Raw genomic sequence first — 19,563 nt, forward strand, 5'->3', positions numbered from 1 at the left:
TCCTCGCCCATCTTCCTTTGTGAATGAAATGGTTGGGAGGTCGGAGGACCCCTCTTCAATCTGGTACACTCTCTTGAGGTGTCTCTTACGAGAGGATTTCGTGAGTCCCCCTCCTGCAAACCCTCCTGAGATCATATGGATATGTCTTTCCGGAGTTTGCGGTGGTGGGTCTCTTTTGTCCATATCATCTCGCTTTCTTTTTCCATGACTGTCCGACCTTTCTATGAGGTATCTGTCAAGCCGACCTTCTCTGGCTAGCTTTTCTATCACATTTTTAAGGTCGTAACAGTCGTTTGTGGAGTGTCCATATATCTTATGGTACTCGCAGTAATCACTGCGGCTCCCCCCTTTTTTATTCTTGATGGGTCTGGGGGGAGGCAGCCTTTCAGTATTGCAAATTTCTCTGTATACGTCTACTACAGGAACTTTCAATGGAGTATAAGAGTGATATTTTCTTGGCCTATCAAGGCCGAGCTCTTCCTTTTTCTTCGCTTCCCTCTCCCTTTCTTTCGTTGAGGGAGGGTGCCCGATTCGCAAACTCGGGTCTCTTAGCCTAGCGTTTTCTTCCATATTGATGTATTTTTCGGCTCTTTCCTGTACATCATTTAAAGAGGCGGGGTGTCTTTTTGATATGGACTGTGAGAATGGACCTTCTCTAAGACCATTGACTAGCCCCATGATGACCGCTTCGGTGGGTAGGTCTTGAATCTCCAAACATGCTTTGTTGAATCTTTCCATATAGGCCCGTAAGGACTCCCCGACCTCCTGTTTTATTCCCAGGAGGCTTGGTGCATGTTTTACTTTGTCCTTCTGGATGGAGAATCTCATCAAGAATTTTCTTGAGAGGTCTTCAAAACTGGTAATTGACCTCGGAGGGAGACTGTCGAACCATTTCATCGCTGCTTTTGACAAGGTTGTCGGGAAAGCTTTGCATCGCGTAGTGTCAGAAGCGTCGGTCAGATACATCCGACTTTTAAAGTTGCTCAGATGATGCTTTGGATCGGTGGTTCCATCATAGAGGTCCATATCGGGGCTTCTAAAGTTTCTCGGAACTTTTGCCCTCATTATGTCCTCGCTAAACGGATCTTTCTCTCCTAAGGGAGAATCTTCTCTATTGCCTTGGGAATTCCGACCCTTGAGGGAGGATTCTAACTTTAAGAGTTTTCTTTCTAACTCTTTTCGTCGCTCCATCTCCTCTTTTAGGTTCTTTTCAGCTTCCCTTTGTCGTTCCCGCTCCTGTTCTAGCTGCTCGAGGCGGCTATGGATTAGCCCCATAAGCTCACTAGCGAGAGGGGGTCTTTCTTTTTCTGACTCGCGCCCCTCCGAGGAGTTTACCTTCGGATTTTTGATTCCGGAAGTGCCTTCCTTATTTTGATCATTAGCTTCCTGGTGGAGGTTCTGATCTGCTTCATTGTTTCCAGTGTTCAAATTCTCTTGATCAGAATCTGTCTCCACATGACCTTCTTCAGGGGATCTTTCCGCCATCACTGGTTAATCTCTCGGGTCCCCGGCAACGGCGCCAATGTTACGGTGGGTAACCAGAGATTCGTGGGCCGGATGACGTTGGTTGGCCCAAACGCGTGAGGGAGGTGGCTATCGAGTGCACCTGAAACTCGGTGTTCCTCCGTCCGACTTGTGCGTGTGGAAGAATGGGGGGTGGTACCTGCAATGACACTCCAATGCCTAAGTTAGCTAGAGTGTGAGCAAGTTGAGAATGTATTGGGACTTAGTGATACCTGAGGGATGTCAGGGTATTTATAGTGGTGAACCAATAACCACCGCTGAAGTAGTGCCACCTTTTTAGGTGGATAACCGTTCCCATATCTTAGGGAGGTTAAGATATGGCTCTATGAAGTGGTTAGAGAGTTTCTAGGGGCAGTTACTCATTCGAATGAGTGTTATCTGCCAGCTAACCCTCGTATCCGACTTCTTTGGAGCAGGTCGTGTTCAGTACCGACTTCTGGGGATGAAGGCTGGTACTGGGGAGGGCCAACCCCTTTGGGTTGGGCTTCTTTGCTTGGATCCTGGGCCCTATTTATTGGGCCAGGGTATGAACAACAACCTAATACACATTCATAACACATATATACCGAATTTAATATCCAAAGCTCAAATTCAGTAAAATTAAAATGGAATTATGGTATCCTCACCTTATCCAAGCTTCACATAAGTAAGAATGAATGTTTTTCTCAAGTTAATTGGATCCTAAAACATCAAAGAGCAAAGAAATTCAATACCTCCACCTAATTTCTCGAAAATTGGGGAAGAAGAGGTTGAGAGTGAATAAGCGGGTTACCTATGAAATTGTTCTGGGAGAAATATAGAGCTCGACGCGGTGATCACGTGGTCGTAAATGGTGCGGAGATTGGAGCTCGGACGGAGGAGTTACGGCGTTTTGAATTTTGCCGTAAGCATTGGGGGTTTCTTCCTTCTTCTCCCCTGCTTGATGGCTTTCAGCGTTTTGCTGAAATGGGTAAGAAAGGAAGCGTGCCCCTTTAAATGTGCTGGGCCAGTTGGGCCCGGTTCAACCAGTTCGGCCCGTTCGATCCAATCTTGGGCCAAATTCTTCGAAATTGGTGTCAAAATTCTCGTTTCGATGAGCTCTATCCTAATTTAATATAATATACGCATTTCTAATTCTCTTTATTAAAAACTAATTTATTGACTAATTATTTACTAATTTAAAGGGGTTTACATAGCTTAAAAAAAGTGTGGCTGAATGGGTATTTTTCTTGTAGTGTTATTAGATACCATCATTAAATAATTTTGGTTTATTTTTTAGTTTATTTCGGTTTATTTGTGTGTTAATTAAGGTTCACTTTATAATACTAATAAGTATTGACCAAATTTTTTATTCTTTAAGTAATTTTTTAACTATTTGTTCAAATCTGAATCGAATTCGATTCATTTGTTAATTGAGTTAGGTTCATTTGATACTACTTTTAAGTATTCACCAAATCTGTTATTCCTTAAGAAATTCGGTTCATCTCTTAGTTTAATTGAGTTCATTTGCATGCAGAAATGAATTAAAATGTGCTTTTCTTGCTGATCGAATGTTTATCACTTTTTATTCAAATCTGAACCAAATTCGGTTCATTTATTAATTGAGTTAGGTTCACTTGATACTACTTTTAAGTATTCACCAAATCTATTATTCCTTAAGAAATTCGGTTCATTTCTTAGTTTAATTGAGTTTATTTGCATGCAGAAATGAATTGAAATGTGCTTTTCTTGCTAATTGAATGTTTATCACTTTTTGTTCAAATCTGAACTAAATTCGGTTCATATGTGAATTGAGTTAGGTTCACTACTTGATACTACTGTTAAGTATTCACTAAATCTAAACTAAATTTGGTTCATTTCTGGATCTAAATGAAACTCAATTAAAAGAAGGAAAAAAATGCAACAACAACAACAACAATAAAAGAATGATGATTGAGAGAAAATACGCAAAGAAGAAGAAGAAGAAGAAATGCAAAAAAAAAGAAGGAGGAAGGCGATGAAGAAGAAGAAGGAAGAACGCGAAGACGAAGAAAAAGGAATGCGAAGACAAAGAAGAAGGAAAGCGAAGAAGAAGGAAGAACACAAAGATGAAGACGAAGAAGTGTTATTCAAACATGCGTGTGTACACACGGGTGTAATGAAAGTGATTTTTGATGAATTTAGACATGTTTGATTAGAGTTAAATACAAAAATGCTTAAATGTATAGTTGGGTTGATTAAATAAATAAATATTATAACTAGATCTAAACATTCAATCTGTATTAAAAAAGACAATAATTAATAGAATCCTAATACACGAAATTCTTACATGTTTATCATGTTGTTCTGTGGGCAACAAGTGAAAGTGTATTGAGAATTTAGAAGTTACTCAAATTGATTGGGATAATGATCGAAATTGATTATATTAAAAGGGGCTTTTCATCCTTGATTAATATAATGGACAAATCGTTAGATATATATCATTCTTTTATTTCTATATTGACGGTTTAAATTTTAGAATAAATAATTTTATAATATGATATTAAATTTGTTATAATTGAAATGTCTAAAATTTGGTCTCTAATCTTTGTTAGAGATATAATTTTTTTAGGATTAAGTACGATTTTAGTCCCTAATGTAGAAGCTGAAAATTTGTTTCGTCCCCAAAATTCATGTTTGTTTTAAAATGGTCCAGCGGACAATTATGCCCCTCAGCTAGTTACTATCCGTTATTGATTTGTAATCGAGTAATAATGTTAACAACAACAACAACAACAACAACAACAATAATAATAACAATAATAAAAGGGAACGTTGTAAAAGAAGGAGAAGAGGATCATCTTCTTCGAAAAGCTCAGAGGAAGGAAACTGTGTTAGGGTACAACGAAGCAGAGGAAGGGCTCGAAAACGCTGCGTCGATGGCTTCGCAGAGTCCAACATCGTGTCGAGTTTGATCACCTGTGAAGAAGTTGGTATGTGGGCATGGGGAGAGGCCGATTCTGCGAACCTCAACGACAAAGGACAACCCCAGGCCGACGATTTTGGGGTTGCGTCTACTATGAGGTATTTTGTTGTTTCCATTTTGTGAGCATGAGTTTCGGCATCTGGGTTTCTTTCATCTAAGGATTTCTGGCTTATGATAGGTTCAGGATGCTTGTGATTTCTTTTGGTGGGCAGACCCGGAAGCTGGAGGAGCGCAGTAGGATTTTGAAATTGCAAATTGTAGGAAGAAAAATACAACCTTGAAGACAAGGTTAAAGGATGTTGAATGGAAGCTGAGGATTGTAGCTACTCTAGGGATTGTTGGGTAGATTGAATTTTTGTATTTGTTGCTGTAGAATCCACACAAGTTAAGGCAACCATATAGAATGCACTTAAATTGTAGATGATTAGAACATCAATTTTAGGATTTTATTGTGTTCTTTTGGTAAATTGATAGGAAAACGTGTCATGTTACAATGATCTTTTATGTTGTATCATTTGTGAACCTGTTTGAACGTATGAATAAAAGTATTGTCTTAGTTTCCAAGCTTAAAGCAGAGGAATTGTGTTGCAATACTTTAAAGTAGATATGTGTGCATATGGTAAGGACATATCGTATTGAAGGCCAAATTCAGATCAATGAAACTTAAAACACTGACAATTCTAGTCATGCATAACACAATTCATAAGCCAAAAAGGCCAATTACAGAATTAAAGATGTCACTTAAACAAAAAACACAGACCAACAGTGTGCATAAACAAAGTTCAAACCACTTAACCACCTAGAACAAAATAACAAAATAACATTGTTTGAGGCTTAGAGAAACATTCATAACAGTCAAATCATAACTAGCAACATCTAAAGGTTTCCCCATGCACTAGGAGGCAATTTTTCCATTAGCTGCAGTTTCTGCAGAGGGTCATGTGGTGCTCTAGTCTGGATAACAAAAAATGCCTCTTTCTCTCAGTTGGTTGACTGTGTGAGTCCTTCTTGCTATTGGAGGATGCTGCTGTACTTCTCTTCTTAGGCAATGGCTGAGATGAAGGAGCTTTAGGGTTGGTCTGAGCTGGTGCAGGCCCTAACTTTTTGGGCTGGATCTTGGGCTGAGTTGAAGTATCATTGGGCTTAGCTGTTGATTTGTTGGGCCTAGTTGCTTGTTTCTTTGGCTGACTTGTTGGAGGGTTGGGTTGTGAGCATGAACTCCTTTTAAGTGTCCATCTCTGAACTGTATGGCCAGGGGGTTGTGAGCATGAAACCTTCCAACCTCTCTTAGGACCTTTGCTAGCTTGTTAGGTTGCATATTGGACCTATGAGGGAAATTAAAATTTGATAACATGAATCACAATTTAATATATAACAATGTATACTACCAAATTGAACCATAAAATAGTGAGCCATAAACCCTCTTCTTAGGTTTTGTGAAACCTCCCTTCTTGTGTCCTACAGCACCACAATTAGAGCATATTTGTATTTGTCTCCTACGGGAGAGGTGAGTCTGGCTTCTGTTATCCTTATCTCCAGGTCTTCACTTCCTCTTCTTCACCGATCGGTAACTTGGCCTCCTATATGGTGGTGGCATGAAATCATCATACTAGGTTCTCTCCCACAGATCTGGCCCATTCAGAGGATGTATCACTTCCTGGTAACACCTTAGGTAAGCATCCTTTTGTAGTGGTCATCCACAAACGACTCCAAGTCCAACCCCTTAAAATTGATGCAGCTGATGGCCTGAGGACAGGGTAGCCCGCTCATCTGCCACCTCCTGCAGGAACACTCACCAGTAGACAGATCCACAACAAACTTGTCTAACCCACACATCACCTCATACTTACTAGCAGCTGACCAATATGGCCTCCAGTCCCTAGCAAACTTTGCCCTTTTCTTTAATTTCTTCCTAATTGTTGGCATGATGTTACCCTAGTACAGTTGAATCCTATCTCTATTTGCAGCCCATCTAGTCATCCCTAATGTCCTCTAACATAGTCACAATTGGTTTTTCTCTAGCCTCAACTATGACAACATTAAAACTTTCACTCATGTTGTTAATAAGGGAGTCACATTTTGAATGAAATGTAAGCGAGAACGGGACCAGAACCTAGGTGAAATGCTGTTCAAGTGCCGACATGCACCCTCATTCTTGAGCCTCAGTGACTTCATCTCCTTCTCTCAATCTTTTCAGTGCGTTGACTTTGTACACCTCTACATTTGATTCTTCAGCTCCAATCTAGGAAATTTCTTTCTAAAATTGTTATACAGATGCCTCACACAGTATCAGTTGTTAACTCCTGGAATGACCTCATCAAAAGCTGGTAACAAGCCCTGCAGTATAAAGGTGAACTTGGAAGTTAGTCCAGTATTAACAAATTTCTTAATGCCCAAAACAAATAAAAAATGAATCGTTAATTACCTTCTGCTGCTCAGACATGAATGTGCACCTCCCAATTTTCTCAGCACCCAAATCGTCAGATAGATGTCACAGAAACCAAACCCAGGAGTCCTTTGTCTCAGCTTCAACCACCGCATAAGCAATTAGAAGGATCTGGTCATTGGGGTCTCTTCCTATTGCAGTCAATATCTGGCCACCTTGAGGAGTCTTCAAGAAGCACCCGTCCAAACTAATAAAGGGTCTGCAATGTTAGAAGCTCTTCTTGCATGCATCGAAGCAGACATATAGTCTCTGGAATGTACAATAATTCATCAACTCTGGGTTCTGTATTTCCTGGGAAAAATCTGGGCTCCGAATCACTTTCAAAATCACTGATGAACCTGGATTTGCCCTTAGAATCTCAACACAGTAATCATTAATCCTTTTATACTGCTCACTAGATACACACTAAATCTGGCTTAGTGCCTCTTGCTTCGTTTTGCCTGCCATTGATTTAGTCACAGTGACATTTTGTTTCTTATGTGCCTTTGCCACCAACTCCTTTATTTTTATTCTAGGATTTGACTCTACCTTCTTCTTAAACTTGGCTCCAAGCCACTTAATGTGCAGTATGCCAACCCTGTATGTTTGCATGCAAGTGTGTTGCAGGTTCATGCTTCTTAACTGCCATAAGGATTTATCCCCAACCCTGTGTGCATAGAGCCAAAAAGGGCAATCTTTCTGACAAACAGCCCTAAGCCCACCAAATCACACTTCTTAAACTTGATACTCCTAGCCGTATGAACTGCATAAGCCAACACAGTATCCTTAAATTCTTGCCTGGATGCATAAAGTATTCCTACCACCCATCTATAGCTGCTCATATTCTTCAAAAGTTTATGAACTGAAAACCTTTGACCCCCATGATCTGATGCATCATTAGCATCATCCTCCCCTTCATCTCCACCAATCATATAGTCTATCTCTAATTCATCACTATCTACCACATCCACATCACTAATCTGAGGACGAAAGCATCTCTATACGCCTATCTGAAATTCTCACCAATGATATACATAAGTATTTCTATCTTTATTTTCTGTCTATTTATTATTTATTTTCGAAAACTCCATAATCAATTATTATCCGCCTGACTGAGATTTACAAGATGACCATGGCTTGCTTCATACCAACAATCTCCGTGGGATCGACCCTTACTCACGTAAGGTTTTATTACTTGGACGACCCAGTGCACTTGCTGGTTAATTGTATCGAAGTTGTGAATGAAAAACGATTTATTAAGACGTGCGTACAGAATTTTTGGCGCCGTTGCCTGAGATCACAATTTCGTGCACTAACCTTCTTCTTAAATTAGGCTCCAAGCTACTTAGTGTGTAGTATGCCAACCTTGGTGTTTACATGCAAGTGTGTTGCAGGTTCGTGCTTTTTAACTGCCATGTTGATTCATCCCCAATCCTGTGTGCATAGAGCCAAAAAGGGCAGTCTTTCTGACAAACAGCCCTAACCCTCATCAAGTCACACTTCTTAAACTTGATACTTCTAGCTATATGAATTGCATAAGCCAAAGTAGTGTCCTTCAATTCTTGTCCAGATGCATAAAGTGTTCCTACCTTCCATCTACAGCTGGTCATATCCTTCTCAGGTTTATGAATTGGAAACCTTTGACCCCCACGATTTGATGCATGATCAGCATCCTCCTCAAGATCATCATCCTCCCCCTCATCTCTACCAATCATATGGTCTATCTCCAACTCATCACTATCTTCCCCTTCCTCATCACTAAGCTGACTTGTCCCAACCCCCTTTCCCTTGCTAGCAGTATCTTTCTTAGGCACAGAATTATCTTCATCAAATGCACTATCGTACTCATACTCCTCCTCACTATTAGTAAAGTGAATGTCACATGCACTGTCCCCCTCCTCATTGGACGGCAAATACTCGGGGTCATCACTGTCTTCTTCACTGGTTCCATTTCCATCTCCTCGAAACTGTCCTCCACCCTGGGTTCCTTTATTAGGTTCCTCACTTCCCTCCGTTGCTTCAGCCCCATGACCATAAAAAACAACCAATTCAAGCCCAGCATCATTCCCTTCTTTAGCTACTCCCCCAACGTCAATGTAACCCACTTCCCGAAATACCTCCGCATCCCCAACATCGTGGACCACAAACAACTCTACCAATCCCCTTAACCCAGTAATGTCACACATTTCGATTGCATCTGCGTCACCCTTCAGCATCTTCAAGTTAGTCTCCGAATCATCCAAGCCTGGATCTTTACACCACAATGCTGCAATGTTGGACTGCAAGTACCCTTACTATCTCAGCTCTTCATAGGCCTCAAACACAGACCAACGATCGCTGTCAATGTCCTCAATAATTGTTCTTTGACCCTTTAAGTACTTAAATACCCCGTCTTCATAACCGAATGCACCGCCATGATGCACCCTCATGTATATGTACACCATCTTCTGCCAGTCAACCCTGTTATCCAATAGAATACATTACTAAAACAGAGACGATACTAAAATTGAGACGAAATAAAAGAAACACATATATACAAACCCTAGCTATAGCAGCAAAATCGGAAGCCTACATTAAACCCCAAAAAGCTCAAACGGAGCAACATTGTTGTCAAGTTCAAACCCCCAAAATGCTATAAACAGTTGATGTGATTGCTGAAGGCATGAAAAGTAACTGTACCTGAAAAATCAGTTGGTCCAGCGATGAAGATCAGTGACGAATGTCACACCTCACCGATTGTGAAACTTCCACCACCCAAATCCCTACAACCACTTCCGTAGAATCTCTTCGCAGCAACGTATTCGAGGGTTTGACACAAAGGTTTCAACTTTCAAATGTTTTTAAGAACATTATGAGTTATTTGAGGAGCAAGAGTCAAATTCGCGAGAATGAAATTAAGGGACACAAATTACAAGGGACAAACTTGTCATTAAAATTTATTTTTGGTGCGAAAGGATCATTTTAAAACAAACATAAACTTTGGGGAAGATTTTGTTTACAAAATAAACTTGGGGACAAAACAAATTTTCGGCCTCTATATTAGGAACTAAAATCATACTTGACCCTTTTTTTATCAATTTAACCTTTTAAAAAAAATAATTTTATGACATAATATCGGAATTTCTATAATAACAAAATTTAAAGTTCGACCTTTATTATTTTCTCCCTTTCCAACAAAAAAAGAATAACGAATAAAAAGAAAAAAAATTATACAAAAATTTAAGTAAAATCCAAAAAAAAATTATTGGCTACTCGCGTTGCTGTCGTCAGAACATGTCGCCGCCACCATCGCGCCGTTTGCGTCGTGCCATCGTGAGCAGAACCACGAAGAGAGATGGATCGCGAGTGAGGGGGTCACGGGCTTGGAGCCGCCGTGCCTTCATCACCACCGCGTCCTCACTGCACTGCCGCCGTCGTCCTCACCACGCTACCGGGGGGTGGAGAGAGAAAGAAGGGGGGAGAAACAGGGAGGTCGCCGCCGTGATCTCCTCGTCGTCGTCGGCTTCCGTTCCGCTGCTGGTCGCCGCCTCGCCGCCTCTGCTTCTTGCTTCGATTTCTGTTTCTTCTTCGTCTTCTGCTTCTTGATTTGTTGAATATTTGATTTGTTGAATCATTGTTGGTTTTGAGTTGTTGGTTTTCTTGATTTCTGAATTTCTTGATTTCTGAATTGTTGTTTGCTGTTGATGGAAGAAGTTTGTTAATTGATCTCTGTTTGTTGTTTGGTGGTGGTGGTGGTAGTGGCTGATTTTGATTTGTTGTTTTTTTATTTGGTTGTTGAATTTGTTGAATTTTGGGAATTTGTGTTAATTTGTTGAATTTCTGATTTTTAGATTTTTGGATTTGTTGAATTTGTGTTGATTTTATTGATGTTTTTCTTGATGGTGTAGGTAAAGGTGCTGGTGGTGGTGGTGGGAGTAAAGGTGCTGGTAGTGATGGAGGTAAAGGTGCTGATGGTAGTGGAGGGTATTTTTGTCCAAAAAAATTTAAAAGGACGATTTTAATACAAAAAAACACGTTAAGGATGATTTTAAATCAAAATATACACGAGGGACGATTTTGATTCTGACCCTCAACGTGAGGGACCAAAATCGTACTTATCCCTTTTTATTATTATTATACCAACTTACATAACATTCACGTGTATTTTTTTTCTTTTTCTTTTTTTTTTTTGGGATACATTCGCTGGTATATATCTGGTCCAATCGTTAACAATCAATAATATATGATTCAATACAATATTTCATTACAAACAATACGACACCACCAATAAAATTTATTATTTTTTATTAATATTTCATTAATTTTAAATATTAAAAAATAATTTTAAATTTGAATAATATAAAAATAAAATACCAACTTAAAATATTGGTTAATATTAAAAAACATTAATTACTAATAAATTTCTTTCACAAATTAATATAAATAAGTAAAATAAAAAAGATGTGGTTTTTGCTTTAACGCACGGCACTAATATTTTTGTTTTATAAAATTTGGTTTTAATTTATTCATAATTAACTAAACATTTATAATGAATACTTATTTAATCAAAATATTTACTTAATTGAAATATTATTAAAAACTTAACTAACGCTCCCTTGATATTAATAATAGAAGATAATGGACGCAGGTGTTCTGAATCTGAATTGAATTGAATTGAATTGATCACAACTAGAAAATGGATTAATACAGACAGATTTATAGACGGCTTTAGTCTTTATTACAGACGGATTTTTGGTTACCGACGAAATTACCAACGGGTTTTGTCTCTCTGTAAAAGCCCCGTCGGAAATTATTTACCGACGGATTTTTTTCCGTCGGAAAATTACAGACGGATTTTTAGCAGTTACCGACGGATTTTCCCTCTGTAAATTTTCTATCCATTTCCCAAAGGCGACGAACTTTCCGACGGATTTTCCGTCTGTAATTACAGACGAATTTTCCGACGGATTTTTCGTCTGTAATTACAGACGGATTTTCAGACGGATTTTCCGTCTGTAATTACAGACGGATTTTTCGACAGATTTTCCGTCTATAATTTGAACTTTGGGAAATCATCCCACGTTCTGATTACAGACAAAAAATCCGTCTGTAAATCCGTCAGTAAGATAAAATAGATTTTTTTTTAGATTTTTCCATTGCAAAATGAATACTTTAGATTTGTTTTCTAAATTTACTCCATCAAACACTGTAAATTGAAAAAAGAAAGCCAAAAATCACATAAATAAACATAATATTCATTACATGATACCTATAAAATTGGATGTTATTTTTCAACATCATTGGCCAATATCTCATTGTCTTAATAAAAAGATACCCAAAAAAAATAAGATGACCATCCCAATGTTACATGAATGTCACAAATTACACTTAGCACTTAAAGATAGGATAATCTAAAATATTAATAGTTAACTAAGTTGCATTGGCAGCATCAAGCTCCATATTGAAAGTTAATTTTGACATCTCCTGACTGAAATAGAATTAAAACCCAAATTAGAATTGGAGTGAATTAGAATGCTTGAATAAAAATAACAACAGGTTTCTTTGTTGACTGAGGACCAGATTCCTCTTCTGGATACAATTTCAAATGGTGATACCTACAAGCACAAAATCCAGTACCATTCATAACAAATAAAAATTAAATAAATGAAAATTGGTTCCTCAACTCTAAAGTCTAAAGTCTAAACATAACAAATTCAAAACAAACATGAAGACAGCACAATAAGTAACTAAAACTCACAAATCCAGCTGTTTAGAGGCATTCCTTGAGCTGCACGGCCAGTATTTAGAACATAACCATTCATCAGAAAGCTGTCCCTAAAAAGTGGATTCTGCGTAGTTATCACTGTATGTATAATCAAATCATTTGTTTATTCATTGATCATATAGCACTATTAGTTTGCAACCAAGAAAACAATTGCAATAAACACCTTTTTTGTATATATAAAAAGGATTTTAGAAAGCCTTTCAACTTCCTTGAAATTGGTGAGGAAAACCATCCTAATGGCTCTGTGGGCCTGTCAGCAATAAACAAATTGGTGAGGAAAACCATCCCTCAAATTGAATATTATTAGTCAGTAAAATGGTAGTTGGTCACTAAATAAGACAGCATATAGCAATTCAACAAGGGCATTATATATGCCAATGTATAAGCTGATAAGGGAGGCAGAGAAACACAAATTAACACTTAAATAAAGCAAATTATAGAGGTATAGAAGATCAAACTAAGTCACAAGAGTAACAAAATAGATAAATGCATCTAAGATGGCCCCAGGCTTGTTTTGCTTGATTGGCCCAAGTCCAAAGGCTTGGCAAAGGTGAAGGAACAAAACCTGCAACTTTTTAACTATTGTAGCCATTGCTTCCTCAGAGGCTAGCTTGCAATCCCGGAAAGATGAATCTCCATATGCCTAAGACAGAGAAGAACAAACTAAGATATTTTATCAACTATCATAAGCATGTGCCTGTTAAGTTTTTAACTTTTCCAAACACATTTATGAGCACTCAATAATAACAAGAGTGGCCAAATAAATATAATTAATTACCATATTAGCATCTGGAAGTTCTCTAACAGCAACATCAACATTTTCAGCAGTTTGTTTTACCTGATTAACACAGATACATACCAACAATTATCCAATGTAAAATAAAGAGAATTGCAAGAATTAGTTAATGATTAGAAATTAAACAGACCAATAATTGTCCCTCTTTGGCAGTATCATCTGCAATGCAGTTGTGAAGAGGCTCCAATTGTTGGCTACCATCAAGTTGAACACCAATAAAATACTGTACTTCTCCCTGTTAATAAAAACACAATCTTAAAACTGGTTAATTAAATTTAGTATGATTATCTATATGTGTGTGCGCGCGCGCGTGCGTGTTGTACCTTACCTTCTGATCTCGCATAGGTTGCAAATGAAACAAATTCCAAAACTTCTTACCTGAATTATTGAGTAGAAGTTAAGAATCTTCAGTAGCAAGTAGAATAATAAGATTTAAATTGTTAAATTTGTTATTTTTCTCTGTAGAGTGCAGACTGCAGAGTAATCAAAGGATATAGAAAGAATAAATGTTAATTAAAGAAGCTTATATTAATTGTTACCACTCTTTGATAATTAATGAGCTGCACAGTAATTTCTATTTGGTTGTCAATGGCCTCTCTAATTTTTTTAACTGTAGCTCGATCAGTTTCAGGTCCTTGCAGAAATCTAAAATCAACCAAATAGAATCAAGATTAAAATAAGCATCACTATGATCATAGAAACATTTATACATATAATAATTGAAGCCTGTGGAAAAGTTAGAAACAATTGCAATAAACACCTTTTTTATCTCAGCTATATCTATCATATTCCTTTTTAAGTTTTTGTTTATCTCTTATCCTATTCAAAACTGGTGACTTGGAATCTCATCCATATTACTAAGTTTTAGAATTCATTATCATCATTTAACTATCCTTCCTTGTTTTACTCACTCTTTTATCTAACCGTGACACATCGTTCCAAATGTTTTTATAGTGAGATTCTTAATCTTTTCTCAAAGGCGGGAAAAGGATTGAGGAGTCTTATCTTTTTTTTTTTCAGCGTCATAGTTAACTAAATTATTTTGGTAACTCATAAGTGAAAATTTATATTCAAATAAGAGTAATAATAATGACATAGACATTATATTTAAGCATTTTGTTAAAATTAATTTTTATATGTTAAAATATGTATTTACAAGTAAATAGTAAAGTATATTTAGATCATTTTACCTGATATTTGGAACCATTCATCAAAAGTTTCAGCAGAGCTAAAAATTTCAGGCAGAAGAAAATTGAGAAGGGCCCAAAGTTCATGAAGATTGTTCTGCAATCACAAAATAAGAAACCACAGTAAATATCCAACTTGTTAGATGATGCATGTTACGAGGGAAAGTGAACTAGAATAAGAGTTTTAAAAGTTACACCAGTCTATGAACAGATAGTGCTGCGGGGAGGTACAAAAAATAAACAAAAACACAAAACAGCAGTTCTACCAAGTTAACCCAAATTATGAGGACAAATGCATTGAAAATAAGCTTCTCTTAGCAAGCAACAAATTTCCTGCAAGAATTTATATACAAGACCTAGTTAACTCAAGATACTTTAACTATCCTGTTTTCAAAAATCAGCAATTTGGAACAATAAATGAACCACACCACCTTTTGCATCTTCGCTCTCCAAAAGCTTTATAAGAAGGTTCCCACCAACTTGCAACACTCCAGTTTCCGCCAAAGTGGATGGATCATCATGGCTTTGCTCACCTTCCTGATTATCATCACCGTCAGCATAAACTGAAAATGCAGCTCTTCTGCCAACAGCCAAATCCAATGCTCGCATCCCTAGCTCCACTGACAGAGCTGCATCTTTAGTTGTGATTCTAGAAACCAAAGGGCACATGTCCAAAAGTATAACAGAAAAACCTTTTTGCTGAAAAGTCAACAGCCAAAACTTGATTGTATTACATTTAGGAATGGTGATTGTTGAGCAAAACCACCACCAAAAATTCGGAACCCTAATTCCATAAAATGTTTGTTCAGCATTTTTCCACAACAAAGTCAGTCCATTTTCTTTTATTTGGTAAGTTTCAAGTAAGAGAGGGTACCTGTGGAGAGCCAAGCACCCGGAGCACAGCCGAGGTCCAGTACGGATGAGCCAGCCTTGATGAGCTTGTGCTGCTTCTGTATCTGTACCAGCTGTTAACTCAAAGTTAGTTAGTTAGTTAGAAGAAGAAGAAGAAACAGAAGTTTCGAGAACCTTGAAGGCAGAGCGAGCAACATAGCCAAGGCGCTGAGCTTCCTTGTAGAAGATATCGGGTGCCCCCCGTCGCCCCTCCCCCCATCTCGATACCTTTTCAAGGTTCAATGAAACTTGCACATTTTCTTTTCAGGCTAATGTTTAAAAGAATTTAATTTACAAATACATCCAATTACATGCCACAGTAAAAATAATTTTTTATATTATCTTTAAAAAGAAAACCGAATGTATTACATCTGTTAATGTATTAAATTCACCTCTTATCTTCTAATTAGGTGGCCCTGAACCTCGTTTTAGTTTTTACTCTCAAGAAAATAAACCAAACAGAACAAGTGCTAGAATATGACTAGAAAAAGATCAACAATAAAAGGAATCAACATCACTTTCCTATTTCTTTGCTATGTTGTCATGTTCATTGGACAGTTCTACTTACATTCAAGAAATTTTTGGTTGTAACTGTTCACCTCTTGAAGACCCATTGCTTTGAGAAATAGGATCTCTTGAAGTTATTTTTGGTTGTAACTGTTCACCTCCTCTGCTTGCAATCTGATGCTCGAACTCTTCTACAACCTTGCTTAAAATAGATTCAACCAACTGTTCCATGAAGAGAAAAATATTAGTTAGAAGCTTGTAGGCTCAAACGCACTCTCGATATATAGTAATGTAGTAGTGGAAGACTAGTGATTGGACTATGCTCCAACTCTCTGGTTCTGAATGAGAAGATTGGACTATGCTCCAGCTCACTTTGAGCCTTCTCAGATTAAAGGGTTAAAAATTGATTACTAACTCCTCCAATCCTTTTACCATTGCTTCAGAGCTCACAGAAGATAAGAATTAAAGGGTTAAAAATTGATTAAGTATGTCTTCAAGACTTGGGAGAGACAAGGAGGGCCAGCTTTACCTGGGAACTAATATAATTCAGTGAACCCTGTTGAACAAGCTGCAAAATACATAAGCCAACAACACAGAAACCAATACAGATTAAATATTGAACTAAACCTTATTTACCAGAATAACAATTCTGAAACATAAAATAGAACTCTATAAGGGTTATGCAATTGAAATATTAACCTGAGTATTTTGACCTCACCAACTTGATCTCGTCTAATAGATCCATCTCCAGTTCTAGCAGATCCTGAGTATTCCTTCTGTATCAATTGAATCGAATCGATGTAACAGACGTAGTCAAGTCACCAAGAGAACCCCACTGCTCAGCCACCCTTTTATATATTATATTGGAAGTCTGAACCCTCTCCAACATACATATTATGCACTGTCATGCTCTGCAACATTCACAATCTCAATTACTATCAACATAATCTCATAATTAGCATATAATTAGAGACATGAAACCCTAACCTTGAGTAGAGGCGTTACAGATCCATCGTTAAGAGTGAAGATATCAGAAATTTAGAAGCATAGTGTCAACAAGATCTTGAGCTGTAACACTGAATAACAAGCAAATGATTATCAAACAATGAAAGTTGTAAATAATTATCAAACAAATAGCTCAAATTGAATTACAAATTACTTGAACAAAGCAGAACAGAACAGATTCAACATTCGTCCAAGCAAATAATTCAAACGAAAGCTTCGATTGCAGAAAAAATTCATCAAAATCAGAGTAAATCCACAGATTCAAACGAAGCACAAAAGTAGAGTATGATAAACCTAAAACTGGCACAGAAAAATTGAGCCCTAAGGTTTATCACAAAGAACAGAATCACAAAATCAGGATTTATATACCTGAAATTTGAGATGGTTACAAGAAGAACTGAGAGAGTGAGTTGAGATTAGATGGGAGAGGTGCCAGAGGGAGCAGATGCGATGAGAGCGTCGGCAGAGAGAGCTCTGCGATGAGAGCGACGGCGGGGGGATCTCGTAGGACGCAAGGGATGACAGAGAGATTGTGCGATGCAAGCAGCGGCGGCAGCGGCAACGGCCACGGCGGAAGAAGCAGAAGTAGCAGCCACCGAGAGAAAAGTAACTCGTGCCAGGGAGAGAGGAAGAAGCTCGTGTTTGATCTATGAATGGAGCTCGAAACACAGTTTGAATGGGGGCTGCCACGGAGAGAGAAGAGGGTATAGGTTAGGTCTAAATTAAAATTTTCAGACAGAAAATTTTAAATTACAGACGGATTTTCCGTCTGTAATAATTTAATAAAATGCGTGTTTTATCTACTTAATTACAGACGGAAAATCCGTCTGTAACTATTCTACGGAAAAAAAATTAATTTTTCCGACAGAATTATAGACGGATTCTCTTTTCCGTCTGTAATTTATGCTAATCTATTTTTTTTGTTTTCCGATAAAAAAATCCCTCTGAAATTCCGTCTGTATTTCAGTGGGATAAAATCCGTCGGAAATATCCGTCTGTAATAACTAATTTTCTAGTAGTGGATAATCTCTAAATTGTAGACAGAGATATTTCGTATTATATATATATATATATATATATATAATGGATTATATTTCGTTCACTCAATACTATAAAATTGTTTCACCATGAGTACATGTTCGGTTCATTATGCAGAAAGTTGTTTGAATTTGAATTTATATAATGGATAATGTTCCATTCATTTAGTACTATACAATTGTTTCACCATAATAATAACATGTTCGGTTCATTTTTGTTCTACACAATTTAAAACTCTTCCTCCTTGATGCGTATTTTCGGAAAATGAAAAACGAATTCCAAACACACAAAACTAACCGGCAAGTGCACCGGGTCGTATCAAGTAATAAAACTCACGGGAGTGAGGTCGATCCCACAGGGATTGAAGGATTGAGCAATTTTAGTTTAGTGGTTGATTTAGTCAAGCGGATCAAGAATGGATTTGAGTGGTTTGTATTCGACAGAAGCTAAATTGCATGAAATTAAAAAGGGAGAAGGGTAGATTGCAGAAAATTAAAGAGCAAAGAAAGTAAATAAGCTGAATCTTAAAGAACAAGTAATGTAAATTGCAGAAACTTATATTGCAAGAAATGTAAATTGCAGAATCTTAAAGTGCAAGAAATGTAAATGGCTTGAATGATAAAGGGAATTGGGGAGTGGATTTGCAGAAATTAAACAAGGAACAATAAATTGCAACAAACAGGAATGTAGAAGATGGATTCAATTGAACCGGATCTTGACAAAAATGGAAATCAGCTTGGTCTAGCAACGAAACAGTGAAATTGAAATTTAAAGCTGTAGATCTCAGGACCCAAGAGACTAGATAACCAAGTCTAGATCTCATTGCCTTCCTAGATCCAGCAAGAACAATTGCAAGGGAAATGTAAATTGCAGAGAGAATAGAAGAAGAAGCAATGAACAGAAATTGAATTTTGATTATGCAGAAAATTAAACAAGATCCAAAGGTGAGATTGAAATAGAAGTTCTTCAATTCTCCACCTAAGATCCCAAGCAAGAAAAGTAAAGAGTGCTCAACAAGAACCAGGAAGAAGAGAGATCAATTCTCCTCCCCAATTCTCTAGAATTCTAAAACAGCCAAACAAAAATGTAAAGTGAGTTCTCTACTGTAAGTGTTATGAAAATTCTCAAAACAAGCTCCTTTCAAAACTTAAATCCTAAGCTATTTATACACTTTCTTCAAATGGTCTTCAAGCCTTGAATTGGGCCTTTGTTCTTGATGGAATTGGGTTGATAAAGGCTTTGGTTGATTGCTCTTGGAGTTGGAGAAAGATCCATTGTGAACCGGGTTGAAAAACATAAAAGCTTGAGTCAAAGTTTGAGTAAAAGTTTGAGGTCAAACTTTTACTCAAACTTTTCGCATCAGCTAAGCTTCCTTGCTGCTACCAACGTTTGAGCCAAAGTTTGAGGTCAAACTTTTGCTCAAACGTTGGCCCCCTTGTAAATGTGTGTTGCGCCAACGTTTGAGCAAAAGTTTGACCTCAAACGTTGGCGCAAGCTTTTTCC

General features: G+C 37.5%; 2 protein-coding genes and 1 long non-coding RNA gene across 3 annotated transcripts; all 3 read right to left on the minus strand.

Annotated features, from left to right (window-relative positions):
• LOC110266954 lies at positions 12,379–13,805 on the minus strand. Its single transcript, XM_021112047.1, has 6 exons — positions 13,761–13,805; positions 13,563–13,667; positions 13,415–13,474; positions 13,202–13,279; positions 12,610–12,686; positions 12,379–12,466 (listed from the first exon to the last, which is right to left on the minus strand). The coding sequence occupies exons 1-6, from the start codon at positions 13,773–13,775 to the stop codon at positions 12,379–12,381; spliced, it is 423 nt and encodes a 140-aa protein (XP_020967706.1). The 5' UTR covers positions 13,776–13,805.
• On the minus strand, positions 14,723–15,774 carry LOC107616420 (ribosomal RNA large subunit methyltransferase E; the record flags this gene model as incomplete). The annotated part of the gene is made up of 4 exons (XM_021112048.1): positions 14,723–14,952; positions 15,051–15,254; positions 15,494–15,584; positions 15,646–15,774. Coding segments are annotated over 4 exons (477 nt in total), but the record flags the coding sequence as incomplete, so codon positions are not given.
• On the minus strand, positions 15,871–17,732 carry LOC110266268. Its single transcript, XR_002353418.1, has 5 exons — positions 17,392–17,732; positions 17,005–17,093; positions 16,717–16,928; positions 16,547–16,585; positions 15,871–16,239 (listed from the first exon to the last, which is right to left on the minus strand). It is a non-coding gene; the product is annotated as an uncharacterized LOC110266268 (long non-coding RNA).

This window comes from Arachis ipaensis, chromosome B09 (assembly GCF_000816755.2).
Source record: "Arachis ipaensis cultivar K30076 chromosome B09, Araip1.1, whole genome shotgun sequence".
NCBI lineage: Eukaryota > Viridiplantae > Streptophyta > Magnoliopsida > Fabales > Fabaceae > Arachis > Arachis ipaensis.